The following is an 18955-nucleotide window of genomic DNA, read 5'->3' as shown; positions in this document are numbered from 1 at the left end:
TCCCAAAGTAGGGCTGTGGACTTGGAACTTGGTGGGACTGAACTACATAAGAACCAAGGTAAACTGTTAAACCTAATACTCCTCTTCTCCCTATAGATTGATTATGGGATTATGTCCCCAGATATTGGTAAAGATGTTTATATATTTGTTGTTCTTCCTTTGAAGTAATTATTCTTTTGTAAAAAGTTATCTGTCAAATGGTTAAATGCAACTGGGGACTGCTAGAATTGGAGGAATTCTATGAGTGGGAACTAAAGTCAATGGCAGAGAGAGACTGGATTCCCCACCAAACTGCTACCCTGGGAGTGAGTGGGGTGAAAAATAACATACCAGGACTACTAGTACTGGGGGGCCAGGATAGTCACTATTACATATATGGAATTTGTAATTCTCCCCAGTATCAAAAAAGAGGAAACTACCTTGAGGTCAGCCCTGGGACTGGAGGGCAGAGGTTTTCACATAAGGGACTATGGCAAGAGTTTGGGAGATTCTCAAGAAGTAGAAGGTGATGAGAATGGTAATAATAATACTGTGACAGCAAGATGACCACGAAAGCTGCCAGTGTCTTCCATATCTGCAGTGCCTATCCTTATGACCATGAGGATGACTTTAAATAGTCAAGTTGAATGTTAACTTGGGTTTTATATAGAACAATGTTCCAGGAGCAAGAGCTCCTGCTAGTCAGTTGTATCCTACTCTGACCTTATTTCTACTTTAGTCTTTAGTTTAACTATGTGGCTAATTCTGAAATTATGACTTTTTAAAAAAAATTATTATTTTAAAAAACATGTCAGATTTAACATTATTTTTCATGAATACCTGTTTTGCTGGGTGATCCATTGTCACCTTTGTGGAATGACAGCTCAATGGGAGCCAGACAGAAGAGATTGATCTTCTTAGCTCCTGGCTAGGAGGTTAACCTCATTCTTAAAGTCATACTCTCTAATTGGAAGTTATTTCATAACTACTCTTCTAAAAACAAAATTATAAAGGCAAAATTTCATAAATCTGCTCTTGTAGCCAAGAGTCGATTACAGTATAAACAACCTAAACTACAACAAATTTTGTAGACTACCATATTAATTCCATTTCAGTATTTTATAAATACTACTTATTTGCAAAATGAGTTTATTTTGAAAGCTGTTTGTATATATATATATAATTCTATTTTTTTAAATAATAGAACAAAGTTCTCTTCTCCTAAAAGCTTTTATTATAAGTAGTTGTGTTTTCTCCCCCCCAAAACATTCTTGGATCATGTCCAACTTTCAGTTCATAGGTATATTTTGAAAATCTTCCTTGCTTCCCCTCATATACCTCTAGTACATTCTTTGAAGACTGTGTCTCCACTTGTTTAAAAAAAAAATCAGCATTACTTTTCCATTCTGCCATAGATTATATTGAATTTTCCTGACTGACGAAGGACCACTTTAGAAAACATTCTAATACTTCCCCTCCAGGGTCAAACTGATCAAAGTTGAAATTACTCTAGAATGGTGTTTTTTTCATCCATCCTGGGCTGAAGGAGGTTATAGCAGCCTGACTTCTGTTTTATTTATAACCATTCAAAATATTTGACTATAGGGAAATGTGACCCAGTAACCAAAGTTGTTAATGCTGGTTTAGAGTTAAAGTGACATTAATTGTAATAACATTTTGCTTTGGAGGTTTATTGAAATGCCCCCAGAAATTTGGATGCCATTGTTTCATGTTTGTGGGTGGCTTGAGATTGTTTCTTCACACTTTCTCATATATTCGAGTGCAGGTAACATCATTCATGGCACTTTCCTAAAAAACAAAAGAGATTTTAAACAAATATATGTATATGTGCATATATAAATACATAGTCATTCTTGAAAAAACTAGAGCTATAATTTAGGGAAGGCAACTCCTTTGTATTTTATGGTTTTTGCCTGGAGGTACTAAAGCAGGTAAATGGCTCAGGGGGGTACAGGGACAGTGAGGATGAGAAAGGATTTGAATACATTAAGTGGGATTGCATACACACATATACACATAAAACATTGTTATGTATAATAGACAAACATACATATACACATATAAAATGCATCTCTATATATATATAATAAATAGGTATATATATTTATTGTTTATAAATTTAATATAATACATCCCACATTGATGTGTATAACAGGCACATGTGTATATGTATGTATGTTACATACATGCATGTAATTATACAACATCCATGTACCACATTGGTATATGTGTATGCTTATAGGCCAACTGGTGGCACAGTGGATAGACTGTTGGACCTGGAGTCAGGAAAAACAAGCTGAATTAGACTGCAGGCATTTATTAATTGTGAGACCCTGGGCAAATCACTTAACTTCTACATGTCCCAGTTCCTTCATCTGTAAAATGGAAATAATAATAATAGTATATGCTTCACAGGTTTTTTGTAATGATAAAATGAGATAACATTTGTAAAATGCTTTACAAATCTTAAAGCACTACATAAATTACTTATAAACATATGTATACATATATTATATATATATATGGATGGAGAGAGAGAGAGAGAGAGAGAGAGAGAGAGAGAAAGGAAGGGGAGAGAGAAATAGAGATAGGAATAGAACTGTAGTATCCATTTGTTAACTGTTTGTGCCTGATGGTTCTTTTTTAATCCCATTATTTTTGGCTGGGACTTTTGAAAAGAATGCACTTTTGAAAGTATGAAAGCATGAAAGTATCTCTGGATAATCAAAATGCTTGTTTTCCATTTTTCAAAGTTCATTACAGTGAAGCACATGTACTTTTTGTTATTCCATCCATATATACTCAAATGCATACACATCATTTATCAATAAAAGGACAAAACTATTTTGCTTATTGACTAATGTTTTATGAAAAGAAATAGACTCAGGTCAGATGATTTTCCTAATGTGAATCCATAGGAAACAAGAAACACACAAGGGAAAATCATCTTTGTACTGCATTTTCTGGAAGAGTGCAGGATACTGTCACAAGAAAAATTATAAAGGGCTTTCCTTTTTAGATTTATAACTGAAAATCAAGTTATAGATTCTTAATGATGTTTTTGCCTTTATCAATATTTAATAACATTTACAGCTCTCATATATTTACTTAACTACCATAATTCTTTTTTTCACTAAACATTCAATAATTCATTATTCACATAAATCTCTCATAAAGGAAAACAGAAATTTTCTGTCATTTTAGAATGATATGTTCCACAGAGACTTCATTCATACTAACACCATGTTTGTCATAGAAAACAACTTACCACCACCATTTTCCCATCCACCAGCTTTCTTTTTATGGTATTCTCTTTGCCATCCCAATTCTGCACATGAGTCAAAGAACCACTGTCCAAGGTTACAATACTCTGAAGAAGACAAAACAAAGATACCAAACACCCAGTCCCAAGAGTCCTACAGACCTCAAGTCTTAGTCATCTGCTATAAATTCTCTGTGATTCTTCATTATTTTAAATAAATAAAAGGAATTCTCAAAATTCTTTCATAATTCATTGGAGGACATTTGGGCAGAGTAATCCTTAATAACTAAGGTATAGTGCTTTGCCATAGTCTCTTTAAAGATCCACAAATAAAATTTAATATTTTAAAATATAAGTATCTTTAAATTTTAACTCCCATTTCCCAGAGCTAACAGGGAGAAAAGATCTTAGATCCAGAAGGGACATTGAAGATAAACTATTTCATCATTTTACAGATGAAGAGACTGAGGTCCAGAGAGGTTCAGTGAATTACTCAGGGTTGCAGACACAATAAGAACAGCAGCTAGATTTGAACCTAGTCCCTTTGATTCCAATACCAGTATAATTTCCATCACACTGTTCTGTCTCTCATAGTCACACATTCCACTTTCCCTATCACAAAAATAAACGAAGTTGTCATTATCCTCTTTAACTCTCCACATTATTCAATTTCATCAGCCTTGAGCTCTCCCATATTTAAATTCTATTCTTATTGAAATACTATAATTTCTATTAATTACATATTAAATAATATTATTAGAACATATTATAAGATGTTTGTATTATCTCAGAGCATACTATTCTACAGTCTTGTGCCTTCAACCAAGTTTATCAACTCATTCTATTCAGCATAATTTTCTAGGAATAAAGAGCTGCTGCAAAATAGCAGAAAAAAGAATGTGAATACTATTATCTAAGAATTATAATCTGGGCGAGCATTAGTATTAATAGTTTGTCTTCTTAATTGATTACTTAATTGTCCACTTAATAGACATCTGTATATTTGTCCAAGAAAGTTTTTGATCTCACCTTGGCTTTTCGGTCATCTGGTGTGGTTTCTTCAAACTCTTCTCCCAGTTTAAAAGAGATCTCATCATTTTTAAAGATACTTTTGGTCTTGATGGTAATCAAATCCCCTTCTGAACTAATGGTCATAACAGGTCTAGTCAGACTTCTCAGCTTCCTGGTAGCTAATCCCATTCCTAGAAACCAAACAAAAGGAACCAGTCTCCATATTGTTGTTGTAAGGATTCCCTTGAACTGCCCAACATCTTATTATCAGAGAATTTATGCTTTAAATGGATGGATTTCATTGGTTAACACCTGAAGAATTGTCTTCTTTCATGACACCAAATATCAAAATGCTCCAGAAGAAGAAATAATGTCTCTCAATGACCTGAGAAAATGCTACCAATTGACTCCCAAACCCCTGAAACATTCATGAATGCCCTTAAGATGCAAAAATTATGTCCAAGTCACACAAATCTTCAGCTTCCTGAACTTAAATGATTGACTTTGTGAAAGCAAGTGTAGAAATCTCCATAAAGTCCTTTATCCAAGACTTCATTATGACCAGGAAGTGACCTTTTGGTTTCAAAGTATATATGCCAATAAAGCTTAAGATGAGGCAGATCATACCAAGGCTTATAATATCATCTTGGCAACAAGATATACGCTCTAATCAAAAACTTGTCCAGCTAAGTTTAGAGAGACTCCCTGACATGAGCTTGGTCACTAGTTCTTTGATCATATTCTTTAATAATTAAATAAATAAAAAGCCATGGAGATCCTCAATTTTTGCACAATATCCTTCCATTTCTGCAATGATCATGGAGGAGTACAGAAATACTGCAAAATGGTAAAAAATGTAATTTTCACACTATCAACAAATACTACCCTCTGAAACTTTAAAATGTGAGTTTTTATTCAATTACAAATAATTTGATAAACTACTAGAGTAGTTGAAACATTGAAAATGATACTCATTGTAAATAAAATTGGTAGGTGTAAAGAAATTGAAGATAAATAGATAAATGTCTCTCAAGTTCTCCTCAAAGAAACAAATAAAGGAAATAGTAAGAATAATCATGTGATGAGGTTAAGGAGATAGAGGAACTCAAGAATCTGAGAAGCCCTTGAAACCAAGTTGAAATACACTGTGATAATCAATGACTTCATTATGAAAGAGGGCACAGGGGAGAAACGACAAAAAACATGCTGAGGATAAAGGAATGAAAGAAGACAAAGGCTTATAGATTATTTTAAAAGATCATATTTGTATCTCATAAATGCTTTCTTCAAGAAAAGAGAATGCGTTAGAGATTTCAAATAGCAAGACATAAATAAATGGAAATTCCCTCCCACCAATGAAATTTTTGTTTGTTTGTTTTAGGTTCTTGCAAGGCAAATGGTGTTAAGTGGCAAAACATAAATAAATGGAAATTCCCTCCCACCAATGAAATTTTTTTTTGTTTGGTTGGTTTTTTTAGGTTTTTGCAAGGCAAATGGAGTTAAGTGGCTTGCCCAAGGCCACACAGCTAGGTAATTATTAAGTGTCTAAAGGCCAGATTTGAACCCAGGTACTCCTGAATCCAGGGCTGGTGCTCTATCCACTGCACCACCTAGCTGCCTCTCCCACCCATGAAATTGATTCTCTTAATAGACAAAGACCCACAAGTAACCTAAATGTTTCCACATTTTAGAATTAAGTGTTTCTAGTCAGTCATATTATCTACCAGTTAAAGGAAAGGTTTGATATTTAACACAAAATTAGAAGGATAAATATGAGAAAAATACTCTGTTCATTTACAGTAGTTCAATTTAGACCTATATGAAATATAGTTCTGAAAATAGAAGATGAATAAAAATACATTGACTCAAATTATTGACATTTTGAAGGAATGTTTAACTTGTATAAATAATTGCAATAGTGAGGAAGCCAGGTTTCCAGATTTCCCAAAGCTAGCAAAGACTTGTTCTCCTTGACAAATAGAAAGACAAATAGAAAGAGGCTAAAGAGAACATTTAGGAATATTAATAATTTGTCTTCTTAATTGGTGATTTAATTGTCTACCTAATGAACAACTGTGTATTTTTATTATATTTGTCCAAGAGTCTTTAAGAAGAAAGTTTTTGACCTCACCTTGGTTTTATGCTTACCTGGTATGCTTTCTTCAAAATCTTGGCATACAATTTAAGTTCAGTTACAAAAATTTTTTGAAAGACTCAATAGAAGATTGAGTGATAAGAAGAAATGGAAAGGAAAATAAAACTCTAAAATGCTTAGCATGAAACCCAATTAAGCCAAAGTATTCTAAGGTAAAACTAGAAGGAAGAAAACAAATAGATCTATAGCATTTCTATAGTGATCTATTCTTTTGAGTAATGACAGCAAAACTTATACATTTGATCACACTTTAGTACCTGATGTCCTCTATGAGAACATGGTATTGGAATACAAGATATGAAATTAGGAAGAATGTTAAACTTAATCAAATACATAAGGAAAATTCATATTAAAGATAACACCATCTTAAAAGCATTCGAGGATGATTCAAGGTCCTAAAGGTGAGAAAACTGTATAAGAAAAATAGCATGGAAAACTCAGAAAACAAATCACAAGCCTTGCATGGTGTTACAATGTAACAGAGTATTGAAGAAAGACTTCAGATAGCTGAGCTTCTTCTGGATTGCTCTCAAAAGTAGCCAGTTAATTGACTTTCTGTAATGATAATTTCATCATTAAAAAGACAAAGAAGGAGGGGTGGCTAGGTGGTGCAGTGGATAGAGCACCAGCCCTGGAGTCAGGAGTACCTGAGTTCAAATTCAGCCTCAGACACTTAATAATTACCCAGCTGTGTGGCCTTGGGCAAGCCACTTAATCCCATTGCCTTGCAAAATCCTTTAAAAAAAAATACAGAGAAGGAAAGGTGGGGCAGATTCAAAATGGCAGAGAGGCAGGAAGAAATCCAATAATCCCCCCCCTCCAAAATATTTCTCCAAACAGATTTGTAAAATGCATCAGATGTAATCTTGACAAGGAAATCCAGAAAAAAGTCACAATTTGTTATTTTTCTAATCCAAGACTGAGGTCTGCAAACACTAGAAACAGATCTGGTTCAGAGTTGGCATGTAGATAGCCTGCCAGTACCCAGGGGGAAATAATGAATCACGGCAAGAGAGAGTTCCAGACCCATACAGAGTACAACCAAGCTCATAGTGGGATACCACCACCCCTATTGTGGGATACCAATTGGGACTCAAGTGCTAAATGATAGTTTTGTTCGACTATTCAAATAAAAAATTCAGAACAGCTTGAGAAGGGACCCTGTGTCTATAATTCATCTGTTATCAGGTATAACTGGTGCCAGATAGGAAAGTCCTGGAGTAAGTCCAGAGTCTTACTTCTAATACCTAGTCCAGTCTACAGAAGAATAATTAGGGCACAAATCCCAAACCAATGAGAAGCTAATTTCTGTTGAATCGAACAGTAGTCAGCAGTTGCTTAGATTCAAATTGAGTTCAGAAACTTGCAGAGTTCTGACCAGAGAGGGTGAATAGACTTTGAAAACTTTGAAAGATTTATGCCAATTTCTGCCAGTTTGATTTCCAGTTTTCCCAATAATTTTTGCCAAATAATGAATTCTTATGCCAAAATCTTAAGTTTTTACACTTGTTAAATAACAAGGTTACTATATTTATTTGTTGCTATAAATTGTATGTCTAACTCTGTTTTACTGATATGACTTTCTATTTCTTATCCTATACCAGACAGTTTTGATAATTACTGCTTAAAATATAGTTTAAGATCTGGTACTATTAAACCTTCCTTTATTTTTTTCATTAGTTTCTTTGATACTCTTTGACTTTTTGTTCCTCCAAATAATTTTTGTTATTTTTTCCAGTTCAATAATCTCTTGGTTATTTAACTGGGATGATATTGAATATATAAGTTAGTTAAGGTAAAATTGTTATTTTTATTATATTGGCTCTGTCTACACATTAACTATTAAATATTTTGCACAAAATAATGAAGTTTGAAATGAGTAGAACCAAGAGAACATTGCATAAAGTAACAGTAAAATTGTTTAAAGAACAATTTTGAGCAATTAATTCATTTTGACTATTATAAATACCCAAATTAACTATGAAGGACATATGAAAGAAGAGAAGGAAGTGATAAATAGGAGTGTGTATAGAATGATTTTACATATATATTTACAGTTTTTAATCTAATCTAATGGTAGCCATTTCTATAGTGGGGCAGGGGGTAGAGAAAAAAAGGAAATTTACAGATTAACTTTATTATATTTTAAAAGGAATAGCAAGATGTATAGATTTGCAGTTTCTTGTGCAGCAACTTTTTTATTATACTATTATTAAAATGTTTGTTTTAGTTAATAAATATAAAATAAAATAATTTTTTTCAAATTTGATTTTTAATTGATGAAAAAAGGATGTACATAACTTCAAATCTACTATGTACAATTTGCTATTTCTTTCAAAAAATGCAACAAAATTATCATATAAATATCATTTTTCTTCCTCCCCCCCCCCAGGGATGGCTATCATTAGACCTAAATAGATAAATGGGTGCAAAGTTATTCTATATATACTTCTATTTATCAGTTCTTTCTCTGAATACAGATAACATCTTTCTTCATATATCCTCCTTAGTTAATTTGCATATTCAAAATAATCTGCACAAACTCATTCTTAAAATATATTGCTGTTATTGAATACAATGTTTCATTAATTTGTTCAAATCTATTTATGTTTTTCTAAAATCATTGAGATCATCATTTCTTAAAGCATGGTAGTTTTCTATCATAATTATATACCACATCATCTTAAACCATTCCTCATTTGATGGGCATTCCTGTATTTTCCAGTTCTTTGATACCTCATAGAAAGCTACTATAAATACTTTAGAATATATAGGTTTTTTTCTTTTTTCCTGATGATCTTAAAAATTGACCAAATGGTGATATTAAATTAAAATTTAATTTAATTTAATTTGAAAAAAAAAGGAAAACACTGAAAACTCCAAGCCTGTCCCTGGATCATGGAATAACCCCAAGAAAGTGGCAATAGGGACATCCCACACCTTCCCTCCAGAAATGAGGTGGCCCAAAGCAGTTCTTAGAGGAAATTTTATATCTTTAAATGCTTACATGAATAAATTGAAGAAAAAGGAGCTCAATGAATTTGGCATGCAACTAAAAAAAACCTAGAAAAAGAACAAATTAAAATCCCCATTAAATACCAAATTAGAAATTCAGAAAATCAAATAAGAGATTAATAAAATTGAAAGTAAGAAAGTTATTAAACTAACAGATAAAAATTAAAGTTTGTTTCATGAAAAGACAATAAAATAAATAAAACTTTGGTTAATTTGTTTTTAAAAAGAAAAGAAAAGTCAAAATACCAGTATCAAAAATGAAAAAGTGAATCCACCACTAAATAAAAGAAAATTAAATCAATAATTAGGAGCTATTTTGCCCAACTGTATGCCAATAAATTTGCCAATCTAATTGAAATGGACAAATATTTACAAAAATATAAATTGCCTAGATTAACAGGAGGTAAAATACTTAAAAGGCCCCATTTTAGAAAAAGAAATTGAACAAATTATACTAAACTTTCTAAGAAAATATTTCCTAATAAAAAAATTAATTCACAAATATATTCTACCAAATATTTAAAAAACAATTGATTCTAATTCTATAGACTCTATTTGTAAAAATAGGCAAAAGAATCCTACCAAATTCCTTTTATGATACAAATATGGTGCTAATATAACTAAACCAGGAAGAGCTAAAACAGAGAGCGAAAATTATAGACCAATTTAATTTCCCTAAGGATTATTGATGCAAAAATTTTAAATAAAATTTTAACAAAAAGATTACAGCAATTTATGAGCAGGATAATACACTAAAACCAGATAGTATTTATACCAGGAATGCAGACCTCATTCAATATTACGAAGACTACCAACATAATTGACCATATCAATAACAAATGACAGAAATCATATGATTATCTCAAAAGATGTTGCAAAAATTTTTGATGAAATACAAAGATGTTGCAAAAAATTTTTGATGAAATACAACACACATTCCTATTAAACAACCCTAGAGAGCATAAGAATCAATGGCATTTTCCTTAAAAATGATCAATTGTTTCTATCTAAAACCATCAGTAAACATTATATGTAACAGAGAAAAGCTAGAAGCATTTGCAGTAAGATCAAGGGTGAAACAAGGATGACTGTTATCACCACTATTAGTCAATATTTTACTAGAAATGTTGGCTTTAGCAATAAAAGAATGAAAAATTGAAGGAATAGGCTAGAGGAAACAAAACTCTCACTCTTTATTGATGATAGGATGGTATATTTAAGAGAATCCTAGAGAATCAACTAAAAAACTACTTGAAACAATTACTTTAGTAAAGCAGCAGGATATAAATCAATCCACATAAGTCATGAACATTTCTACATATTACCAACAAACTCCAGCAGCAAGAGATAGAAAAAGAAATTCCACTTAAAATACCATACACAATACAAAATATCTGTGAGTCTTCCTGCCAAGACAAACCCAGTTACTAAGTGAACCCAATTACAAAACATTTTTCACACAATCAAGTCAGATCTAAACAACTGAAAAATATCAATTGCTCATAAGCCAAACTAATATAATAAAAATGGCAATTCTATCTAAATCAATCTATTTATTATGTGTCATTCCAATCAAACTACCCAAAAATTATTTTATACAACTAGAAAAAATAATAAAATTCATCTGGAGGAACAAAAGATCAAGAATATCAAGAGAATTAATGAAAAAAATGCTAAGGAAGATGATCAGATCTTCCAGACCTAAAACCATATTATAAAGTGGCAGTCATTAAAGCTATTTAGTACAGGCTAAGAAAGAGTTTGAGGTCAGTGGAATAGGTTTGGTATACAATCCAGTTTGGGGGATAAGAATTTCACTATTTGACAAAAACTGCTGGGAAAACTATAAGATAATTTAGCAAAAGCAGGAATAGATCAACATCTCATACCCTATACCAAGATCAGGTCAAAATGGGTACAGGATTTAGACATAAAGGGTGATGTCATAAGCCTATTAAGAGAGCAATGAATAGTTTACCTGACAGATACATGGAGAGAAGAATTTATGATCAAATAACAGACAGAAAACATTATAAAAGGCAAAATGGATAATTTTGATTACATAAAGCAAAAAGTTCTTGCACAAGCAATACAATACAAACAAGATTAGAAGGAAAACGTTAAAGTCTCATTTCTAAAATATATAGAGAACTGAGTCAAATTTATAAGAACACAAGTTATTCCAAATGATAAATGGTCAATATATGAACAGACCACTTTCAGATGAAAAAATTAAATCTATCTAGTCATATGAAAAAATGCTCAAAATCACTATTGATTAAAGAAATGTATATTAAAATAACTCATTCTTATCAGATTGCTAATATGACAGAAAATAAAAATGATAAATGTTGGAGGGGATGTGGGAAAACTGGGACACTAATACACTGTTGATGGAGTCGTGAAGTGATCCAAACATTCTGGAAAGCAGTTTGGAACTATATCCAAAGAACTACAAAACTGTGCATACCCTTTGATTCAGCAATGCCACTACTAGGTCTGTATCACAAAAAGATCACAAAAAGATCATAAAGGGGGGGGATAATTTACGTGTACCTTTTGTGGTGGCAAAGAACTAGAAATTGAGGGGATACCCATAAATTGGGGAATGACTCAACAAGTTGTGGTATATGAATAAAATGAAGTATTATTGTTCTCCAAAACTGATGAGCAGGAGCATTTCAGAAAAACCTGGAAAGATTTGCATAAACTAATGCTGAATGAAATGAGCAGAATCAGGATAACATTGTACACACTAACAGCTACATTAACTAGGATAGAATTAGCCCTTCTTAGTCATAAAATGATTAAAGACAATTCTAGAAGTCTTCTGTTGGAAAATGCCATCCACATCCAGAGAAAGAACTTTGGAGTCTGAATGACAATCAAAATACACTATTTTCATTTTTTTGTTTCTTTTCTTTATTGTATTTTTTCCTTTTGTTTTGATTCTTCTTTTACAACATGACTAATATGGAAATATACTTAACATGATTGTGTATGTCCAACCTATATCAGATTGCTTGCTATCTGGAGGAGGGGGAAAGAAAGGCAGGGAAAGAGAAAAATTTGGAACTCAAAATTTTATAAAATAAATGCTGAAAAATTACATATAATTGAAAAATACAATTAAGATTTTAAAAATAAATTAAATGAGAGTTGTTGAAGAAAAAATGGCAAAGAAATAAAAACTGGAAATTCTTGAAAAGGAATTAGCAGCTTAGCAAAAGAGGTACCAAACCTATTCATAAGCAGCAAAATCACAAAAAAATAAAAATGAACCAAACAGAAGTCAATGATTCAATGAAACAAAAATAAATATTAAAATAAAGCCAAAAGAGTGAAAAAATACAAGAAAATTAAAGCATCTGATAGCAAAACCAACTAATCTGAAAAAATAAATCAAGGAGAAAAAAATTAAGCATCACTGGACTACCTAAAAATTATAATTAAAATTAAAAGTTTAGATAACCTATTTTAAAAATCTTAAAATTGCATATATCTCTTAGAAACAGGGGGCAAAGTGAAAATAAAAAGAATGCACTAATTACCTCCTAAAAGAAACTTCAAAGTGAAAACTTCTAGAAACGTTATAATTCAAAGCCTAGATCTTCCAGGTTCAAAAAAGTGCTAATAGCAACATGAAAAACAAAATTCAAGTACCAAGGAGTCACAATCAGGATCAAACAGTTTAGCAACCAATGGAAAGTTTGTAATACCATCTTCTGAAAGGTAAAGTATATGGGGCTTGCTGCCAGGAATAATATAGTCAGTAAAACTGAGTATAAGCCCACAAGAGGAAAAATGCACCTATAGGAAGTTTGGAAGCAAGGAATATTTAATGAAAAAGATAATGAGTTCAGTTTTGGATGTGCTAAGTTTAAGATGTCTGTAAGATATTCAGCTCAAGATGTCTAATAGGCAATTGCATCATGTGAGACTGGACCAAGTATACCTAGAGGACAAATATACTTGAGGTAATGCAAAAATGAGAGTGCTAAGTGATCAATTTGGAAGGTATCTCAAAGAGAGGAAGACCCCAAAGATGTGGGGGAAAATTTCAGACCCTTACTGATAATACCAAATAAGATGGTGATAAAACTACTGACACACACACACACACACACACACACACACACACACACACATATATATATTTATATATATAATATATATATATGTATATATAATATATATATGATATATATATATGCTTACTCTCCCAACTATAGGAAATCTTTATGGGAATCATCTATACATAAATTGGAGGCATCTTCAATGAGTATGTAAATAGGGAACAAACAGGTTTTAACAGACAATATTCAGTAATGGATCACATCTTTACCATTTCCCAGCTGAAAGATTTTTAGAGAATATAAAATCCCATTATATTCATTGTTGACTGATTATGAAAAAGCATTTGACTGAGTACAGCAAAATACCACAGGTGACTCTTTTCAACAAGATGTTTCCTCTCCTCACATTGAAATTGTTCAAGAACTTTTGAGTCACATAAAAATAATCCTTTTCAACACCTCTTGATCATAAATATCAGGCAAAGATTGAATTAGGAAGACGCATGGTTGCCAAGAGTTGTTTATACCTGTGGTGAAAGAGATCCAGCACAGATCCCAAGTGTGGGTAGTGAGTGCCTATGGATGACCTTTTTATGTAAGTGACACCTGGGTTGATTGCATCACATTTTTAATCTACAAAGTTCCGGGAAATTTCTGAGCCTCCTGGAAGAGATTAGTAATCATTCAAAAGAATCTAGTCTGACTATTCACACAATAAATACCTACTGAATGAACTATCCATTGCTCAGATTTTGACAAGCATTTGTATAGACAACCATAGAACCTAGCATGCCCATCAGTATAATTTTCCTGGACAAAAAGTACAGATAGACAATGAGTAAAACAGAAAGAGAAGAATAGACAATATTATCTTCCACAAATTGCAAAGCTCCATGGAAACAAAGGCCCATCTTTTAAAAGTCAACATTCTACTGGTGCTGCTGTCTGGCTGCTAGACACAGAGTTCAGCAGTATCTGAAGAATGAAATATGAATATAGCATGAGAATAATTTTAGAGTGGGCATAAGCAGTCTGCCATATGTAACTAGTGAGGAACTTGAAAGAGTAGGAGAAAAAGATGCTGTCCACCGAAAGAGGATAAAGACAGAAAGAGCATTCCACTGTCACCTTTGTAATGATGGGGGAGAGATCAAGGAAGGCTTCCAGCACATAAGATAGACTCCTTATGTTTGATGATCTTATAAGAAGAAATAGACAAGAGTCTCATAGGATGAGTTGGGACCTGCATTGCTGGAAGGGACTCCCAAAACAAGGAGATTACAGATTTATTTTGAATATAAATCAATAGATTATTTAGTAAAAGGAAAAACTTATTTGATAGTATTACTGTAGATTCAGGTCTCAATCCTATATTAAAAACTAGTGTTTTAGCCAGACATAAATGGATGTTTACATTCCAAAGTATTCACATGCCCAAGGAAAATTCTAAAGACGTGAATCAACTTACAGTTTAAAAACAAAGGCTGATGGGGAAATCAGAATGACTCTTGAAGCCAGGAAAATAAAAGAATATTCATTCAACCTTGAGATAACTATACTAGATAATCTACCACCTAGAGCATATATCTCTGGGAAAGATAAAATGCTTCTCTGCAAACATCTCAGATGTCCTTCTAGTAACTTTCTTTCTGGTACAAAATCATATTACATTGACACATACTTTTCATTTGCACAAGCACACACATCACACATCCTGCCCCACCACAGCCAGATCTAAAACAGACACATAAAGCATTCCAGGAACCACCTTGGATTTCATTTCTGTTATCATCTAACAACCTAATGTCATTCTATACTCTTTTCATGATCCTACACTTCATTGTTATATTATGATTTTGATTATACCCAAAGTTAAAAGGGAATTTCCTCTCTCTAAATCCAGATCATTGGAAATATTATTTCTTGAAGTTTTAAGCCTATAAAAAGCAACAGTGGAAAAATTCAATAATTGTGAAATACCTTTCAAGTTAATATCAGAACACAATTGAATTTTTAAAATTTAGCAAACAACTGCTAGCTCTGTTCAAGGCATTATTCTTAATTCTATTAATTTTTGTTGTTACAATTCAGTCATGTTCAATTCTTTGTGACCCTATCTGGCTTTTCTTGAAAGAGATTTACCATTTCCCTCTCTAGCTTATTTTACAAATGAGGAAATTTGGGGGGAAAAAGAGTAAGTGACTAGTCCAGGGTCATACAGTAAATGCCTGAAATAAGATTTTAACTAAGAAAGATGAGTCTTCCCTGTTGTTCTATCCATTGCATCACCTAGATGCTCAATTTGATTTTTATTTTAAAGCATTTCAAGTTGAAAAGAGGACTAACTGTACAAAAATTTCTTTAGAAAATTTCATTTCTTATATAGTAATATGAGGTCACTTACATGTCAGAAATGTGATAGTTCTAAATAACAAATATAATTCTTGATTAAACTTAAACTTTTATATTAGGAAAAAATGAAAAACCTCTTAACTTTTAAAATTTGTTTGATAATTAGAATGTTTCTTCTTGCTATTATGTGTCCACTAAAAACCTGGGCAAAGTCTGTAAGAAAAGATAAGCTGGAGAATTGCTATTACATGTTCCACATTTTGAAACCACATTATCACAAGGTCCATTTTAAAGGTCTAAATTATTTCTGCCATCTCTGAACTCCAGAGTAATTACTGTCTGCATGGTTAATTTGAAAATTAATCATTCGGTGCCTTGTGAAATCTCTTCTATTATTGTCTCAGTTCTTTAAATCTTTTATTATTATTCAATTTTCTTTTCTTTTTTTCCCCCCAGCAAAATTGGTTCAGGGCAAAGACATTCTACTTATTGAGAATACCAACAGGGGACAGTGTCATATATAATAAATATTCATTAATATTTGATTTTGTTATTACTGAGAAATGAGAATTAGAAATTCACAATGAATCCAAATTTTGAGTACATTTGGCACTGTGTTGCAGTGGATACCATCTTCAGTAATTGAATATATGAACAACAAAACTTGACTCACCCAGTTGTTTCATATAGTCATCAAAATTTTCACAAGAAGTTGATTTCCATGTTCCCAGGAGGTGATCAACCATTTTGTCAGAGAACAAGTTGATTCTTAAAAAAAGGAAAGAAAAGGTATTAAACTGTATTATATCAATTGAGTAATTATTAGCAAATAACTATGATACTGCTTTGATAATACTACCAAGGAGAAAGTGGGGCAAATCTCACTATGTACATAATTGACTTTTCTAATACTATCTGAAGCAAAAAGTCATCTGTAAACAGGAAGTAGTTATGAAAATAGTAACCAGACTCTTGTAGAAACAAGACTTTTCAAGAACAATGTTTCACAAGTCTCAAGGACCATTGTAGTGAATATTATACATTGTCTTGTTTTTGCTGATAGGCTGCAAGATACAGCATCCATAACAGAGGAAGTCAGAAGGAAGCCCAGGGTGTTTTAATGCTGCAGCAAATGGCCCTCTTTATACCTAAATAAAAATACCTTCTGAAAATAGCAATTATTGTTGGAGATAGGAGTGGTTGAGAAAAGAAGAACCACAAGTTGGAACTATTCAGTGGTGTGGGAAATTTCCAAGTTTGGGGGTTAGTAGATACAAGGTATCAACATTGTCAAGCCAAAAGTCATAAAAATATTGCCTGATAAAGAATATTCTTTTTGTTGTTGTTGTTGTTGTTAAAACAAATCCTCATTAAAAGCATTTTCTTTCCCAAGTCAGGACTCTTTCAGGAAATCTGGGAAATATGATCATTGTCCCTCCTACAGGGTATCATTTTATAATACAATGTGATGTTCTTAATGGTCTGGAGTGGCCAAAAAAAAAAAGATAGATTATGTTCAGCATACTCTAAATTGAGGTAGGACAAGATTTAAAAACATCCAAAATGCAAATAGCATTTTGATAGTAAAGGGTCAATTTTTATTTTTATAAAAAAAAATTCACTTAAGAGAACTGCACTATCTAGCTATGATAAATGCAGCATTATTATAATTAGTGTCTGGTCTGTTTATCAGATTGATTTTTCACATGACATTCTTTATTTTCTATTTGGAAGGAAATTAGAAAATTCTAATTATCTAATGGAAATTATGAAATATTCATCAACTGATGACATTTAGAAGAATGTTTACTCTACAGTCAAATTGTTGGAAAAGGGAAAGGTTCAACTTGACAATCTATACTTGTTTATTCAAGGACTGATGGCAGCTTGTCAAACCTTATGGCTTCTCTTTGCGTTTCTCAAGGTTGTCTATCTTTAATCCATTTCATTTCTTATTAACACCTCTGCCAGAGGGTAAGCAGAGGGTTGAATCAACTTGAATACTCATTAGCAGCTCTGACTGAAGATTGAACGAAGTGTAAAACTATTAAAATTAGATTTATGCATTCTTCATAATGACTTCATTCCAATTATCCTAAAATAATGGAAAATGATTATTTTGTGTAAAGCCCTCAATGTCTAACTACCTAGCACCATATTCTCTGCTGTTTCATTCAACCCTTGAGCTTGATCTTGCTAGAAATTATTTTAGCACAAAGAAATAGAAGCACTTATCTTATGACAATCTAGGAGCTGCAGGATTTCTGATTTCCCTCCTCTGTTAGAAAGCAATCACCAAAGTGGGCAGAATGTAGATGTTTGTGGTGGTGACTGAGAGAGTTCCTTGATTTCTCTTGTCTTGTACTTTCTGTATAGTGGGGCACTGATTCAGAACTCTCCCATGTCAGAGTGAAGAATAGCACTGGGAAACCGACTGGAATGTGATGACTTTTATCCAGTTGCTATGTCCTAGGTCACAATGGTGATCTGTCTTGAAGAGTTAATGAGGTGAAATAAGGGTGAAAAGAGGAGGAACAGAAACAAGTGCTTTAGCCATCTTATAAAATGCAACATTCTCAGCTTCATAAAAAAGTGGCAATTAGTAGGCTTTCAATCAAATAGATATTTACTTATATTTATATTATTTTGTAATAAATGTTTATTGAATGTACTTGAACTGAATTGACTTTCTGAAGGGAAAAAATTTTACTAGTAGTTTTTAAAAAAAAGGTTTCAGAAAGGAGGGTTCTAGTTGCCTTCTGTACATTTTAAACAATATTTTCCATAGACTTTTAACTTCTCAACATATCCAAAACTCACCCAAATCTTGCCCTCTTCTTCACTTCATCATCACAATCAAGAACATCACTGCCTTCTAGCCTCAAAACTTTCATGCCATCCTCATTTCCCACCTGGCCAAATTCCTGTATATACCTTGATTATGTCCCCAGGAATCTCCTCAGCCTGGAATCAGCCTAAAGTACCTTTCACCAATACTCTCTGCCCTTTTGATTGGAAGGAAGAACAAAAAAGATTGTCCAAAACCTTCCTGGCCTGTCTTCTCATCATTCCTTCTTCCTAATG

At 32.4% G+C, this 18955-nt stretch overlaps 1 protein-coding gene across 1 annotated transcript; it reads right to left on the bottom strand.

Moving 5' to 3' along the window:
- Window positions 1–1643: 1643 nt before the first annotated feature.
- Window positions 1644–18300, bottom strand: LOC141500953 (fatty acid-binding protein 12-like). Its single transcript, XM_074204558.1, has 5 exons — window positions 18107–18300; window positions 16545–16640; window positions 4292–4464; window positions 3269–3370; window positions 1644–1788 (listed from the first exon to the last, which is right to left on the bottom strand). Exons 2-5 carry the CDS (start codon window positions 16615–16617, stop codon window positions 1738–1740), a joined length of 399 nt encoding a protein of 132 aa, XP_074060659.1. The 5' UTR covers window positions 16618–16640; window positions 18107–18300; the 3' UTR covers window positions 1644–1737.
- Between the last annotated feature and the right edge of the window lie 655 nt (window positions 18301–18955).

Source organism: Macrotis lagotis, chromosome X (assembly GCF_037893015.1).
Source record: "Macrotis lagotis isolate mMagLag1 chromosome X, bilby.v1.9.chrom.fasta, whole genome shotgun sequence".
Lineage (NCBI taxonomy): Eukaryota > Metazoa > Chordata > Mammalia > Peramelemorphia > Peramelidae > Macrotis > Macrotis lagotis.
This window is presented reverse-complemented; position numbering and strand designations above follow the sequence as displayed.